The sequence below is a fragment of the Belonocnema kinseyi genome, chromosome 8 (genome assembly GCF_010883055.1).
Source record: "Belonocnema kinseyi isolate 2016_QV_RU_SX_M_011 chromosome 8, B_treatae_v1, whole genome shotgun sequence".
In the NCBI taxonomy this organism is placed as follows: domain Eukaryota; kingdom Metazoa; phylum Arthropoda; class Insecta; order Hymenoptera; family Cynipidae; genus Belonocnema; species Belonocnema kinseyi.
Genome location: NC_046664.1, coordinates 20,484,618 through 20,488,287, shown reverse-complemented (window position 1 = coordinate 20,488,287; position 3,670 = coordinate 20,484,618). Strand labels below are relative to the sequence as shown.

Genomic DNA, 3,670 nt, shown 5'->3' with positions numbered 1-3,670 from the left:
CCTCAAAAAAGAGTCCGGCGACGTCCGTTCTGATATTTTATAGCAACTCCAAATTCATTTTTGAAAAATAAATCCAATTTAGAAGAAAAAACTCAAGAAAAGTCGAAAAAAAAATTTTTTAAAGCAGGCTAAATTAATTTATAAAATTCCAAATATCGTATTGTTAAAAATCTGAAATATTCCACTTATTTCAGAAAAAATGAAGCGAATTCAGAATAATTAAAAAGAATTGGGCAAGATTTGTAAAAATCAAGAGAATTCCAAAGAATTTTCTTTTTTTAAGAATTCATGCTAAATTAATTTTAAAACCCTAAACTATTCCACATATTTTAGACAAAATTAGGCCAATTTAAAAGGATTTTTTTCTGTTTTTAAGGTTTTAGGTTCAATTAATTTTAAAAGTCCAAAACATTCCACTGATTTCAGAAAAATTAAGCGAATATAGAAGAAAATTCAAATTAATTTGATAAAGAACCTAAAAATTCCAGGTAATAAATTTTTTCCTGAAGAATTTAGGTCAAATTAATTTTAAAAAAAACAAACAATATATTGCATTTATTTCAGAAAACATAAAGCGAATTTAGAATCATGAAAAATAATAAAGATAAAAACTTTTAAAAACATTAAAATACCCAAGAAAAGACCAAAAAATTATTTGTAAAAATTCAGGCTAAATTAATTTTTTAAATTCAAAAGTCTGAAGAATTCAGGCTATATTAATTTTAGAAAAGCAAAATATTCCACTGATTTCGGACAAAAATGAAGCGAATTTAGACAAATTCAAAAGAATTAAGCTTAATTTTTAAGTCATTTTAAAAAATCAAGAAAAGTCCAAACAATTTTTTTAAAAGAATGCAGAAATTAGTTTTAAAATCCCAAAATATTATACTAATCTTGAAAAAAATTAAGCGGCTTTAGAAGAATTGGATATAGAAACTAAAAACTCCAGGTGAGTTTAAAAGACTCGGAATTGCATTTCTTCCAAAAAAGAATTCAGGAATATTCATATTCCACAGACTTTCGAAAAAGTCAAGCGAATTTAGAATTAAAAAAAAATTTATCGAGATTTTAAAAAATCAACGAGAAATCCAAAGAAAACTAAAAAAAAACAAACAAAGTTTTGAGACTAAATAATTTTAAAAACCAAAAATATTTTATTGGAAAAGATCCAAAACATTCCACTTGTTTTACACCAAATTGAGCTACTTCAGAATAATAAAATCAAGAATAGTCTATGGAAAAGTTTTTTTCAAGAATTCAGACAAAATTAATTTTGAAACCCAACAAATTTCAATCAAATTTTTTAAAGAGAATTCAGGATAAATTAATTTAAAAAAATCAAAATGTTTCACTGATTTCGGAAAAATAAATCCAATTTAGAAAGAAAAAAGTCGAAAGAAAATTAAAAAAAAAGCAGGCAAATTAATTAAAAAAATTAAAAATATCCTATTGTTAAAAATACGAAATATTCCACTTATTTCTGAAAAAAATTAAGCGAATTCGGAATAATTAAAAATAATTGGGCAATATTTGTAAAAATCAAGAGAATTCCAAAGAATTTTTTTTTAAAGAATTCCGGCTAAATGAATTTTAAAACCCTAAAATATCCAAAATATTCCACATATTTTAGAAAAAAATTAAGCCAATTTAAAAGATTTTTTTTGTTTTTAAGGTTTCCGGCTAAATTAATTTTAAAAATCCAAAATATTCCACATATTTCGGAAAAAATTAAGCGAATTTAGAAGAATTCAAAAGAATTACGTAAAATTTTAAGAAATCAAGTAAAGTATCGAAAATAAATTTTTTCCTGACGAATTTAGGTCAAATTAATTTTAAAAATCCAAAATATCCCACTGATTTCGGAAAAATTAAGCGAATATAGAAGAGAATTCAAATTAATTTGATAAAGAACCTAAAAATTCCAGGTGAATTTTAAACACTTGGAATGAAATAAATTTTTTTAAAGAATTCAGGCTAAATTAATTTTAAAACCCTAAAATATCCAAAACATACCACATATTTTAGACAAAATTAAGCCAATTTAAAAGAATTTTTTTCTGTTTTCAAGGTTTTAGCTTAAATTAATTTTAAAAATCCAAAATATTCCACTGATTTCGGAAAAATTAAGCGAATATAGAAGATAATTCAAATTAATTTGATAAAAAACCTAAAAATTCCAGGTGAATTTTAAACACTTGGAATGAAATAAATTTTTCATCAAGATAGATTCTTAATAATAACTCAAAATATTTTATTGTTAAACATCCAAAATATTCCACTTATTTTAGACAAAATTGATCAAATTTAGAAGAATTCAAAAAAAAAAAATTAAATCAAGAGAAAGTAGTGAGGCTAAATTAAATTTAAAAATCCAAAATATTGTACTTAGAAAACATCCAAAATATTCCACTTATTTCATGCAAAATTGAGCGAATTTAGAAGGATTTAAAATAATAAAGCAAAATTTGAGAAAATCAATCAAAGTCTAAAAACTTTTTTTAAAACAAATTTTAGGCCTAATTAATTTAAAAGACTTAAATAGAGAACCAAAGAATTAAAAAAATTAATAAATTTTACCCCTAAAACACATAAAACACAAGAAAAATTTCAATCCTGAAAATAAAAGATATCAGGTAAATCAAGATAAATCCTTAATAATAAAGAATAATCTTACCAATAATAATAATAATAATAATAATTTATTAAAAGATGATCTCGCGGCGGCGATTATATATATACACTGAAGGGGTCATAAAACGACGCGTTACTCTAAAAAAAAAAATACAGAAAAACAAAAACTGGGACTCCAGATCGAGTCAGTAAATATTATACTTTCAAAAATAACGGAAAAGCAGCGTTGCTCTTCCTTAAAATTAATAATTTCCATATACAATAAAAGCAATATTTCAAAGAAAAATAAATCTTTTTTCCGCTGCCAATTCTAAATTATTTTTTACTGATAAATCAGTATTAATAAGCAACGCTGCGTAATACGCTATAGTAGCGGTAAGCGCTGCTGTTTGATGGAAAAAAATGAAAATTCATATAAAAAAAAGAGTAAAAAAAAAAAAGAGTATAAAATCGAAAAGGCGTAATTACGAAGCGTAAAAAGCTTTATAGAGATTCTAAATATAGTCAAAATCGTAAAATAAATCGGGAAAAATCTAATTATCGTCGACTTCGGCCTCTTGTTCCTCATCAAATTCGGCATCCTCGTCAGCGGTTGCTTCCTGGTATTGCTGATATTCCGAAACCAAATCATTCATATTCGATTCTGCTTCGGTAAATTCCATCTCGTCCATGCCTTCTCCAGTGTACCAATGCAAGAAAGCCTTTCTCCTGAACATGGCAGTAAATTGTTCAGAAATTCGCTTGAAAAGTTCCTGAATGGCTGTCGAGTTTCCAATAAAGGTCGCGGACATTTTCAATCCACGGGGTGGAATGTCGCAAACAGCAGTTTTCACATTATTAGGAATCCATTCGACAAAGTAGGAACTGTTCTTATTTTGAATATTCAACATTTGCTCATCAACTTCCTTCATCGACATCCTTCCCCGGAAAATGGCGGCTACCGTCAGGTATCTGCACAAATATTTTCCCGATCAATTAATTATCCGGACTAGGACAATATTTTGAAAAAGATAGACTTAAAAAAAAACTCGTAGAATTA

The 3,670-nt window shown here is 25.8% G+C and overlaps 1 protein-coding gene across 1 annotated transcript in view; it reads right to left on the bottom strand.

The window, feature by feature from the left end:
• Positions 1–3,045: 3,045 nt before the first annotated feature.
• The window catches only part of LOC117179091 (tubulin beta-1 chain), a 16,394-nt gene continuing 15,769 nt past the window's right edge, over positions 3,046–3,670 (bottom strand). Inside the window, exon 3 of the mRNA XM_033370740.1 lies at positions 3,046–3,582. Coding sequence (XP_033226631.1) covers positions 3,165–3,582 — 418 coding nt within the window. The 3' untranslated portion in view covers positions 3,046–3,164. The remainder of the gene's footprint in view (positions 3,583–3,670) is intronic.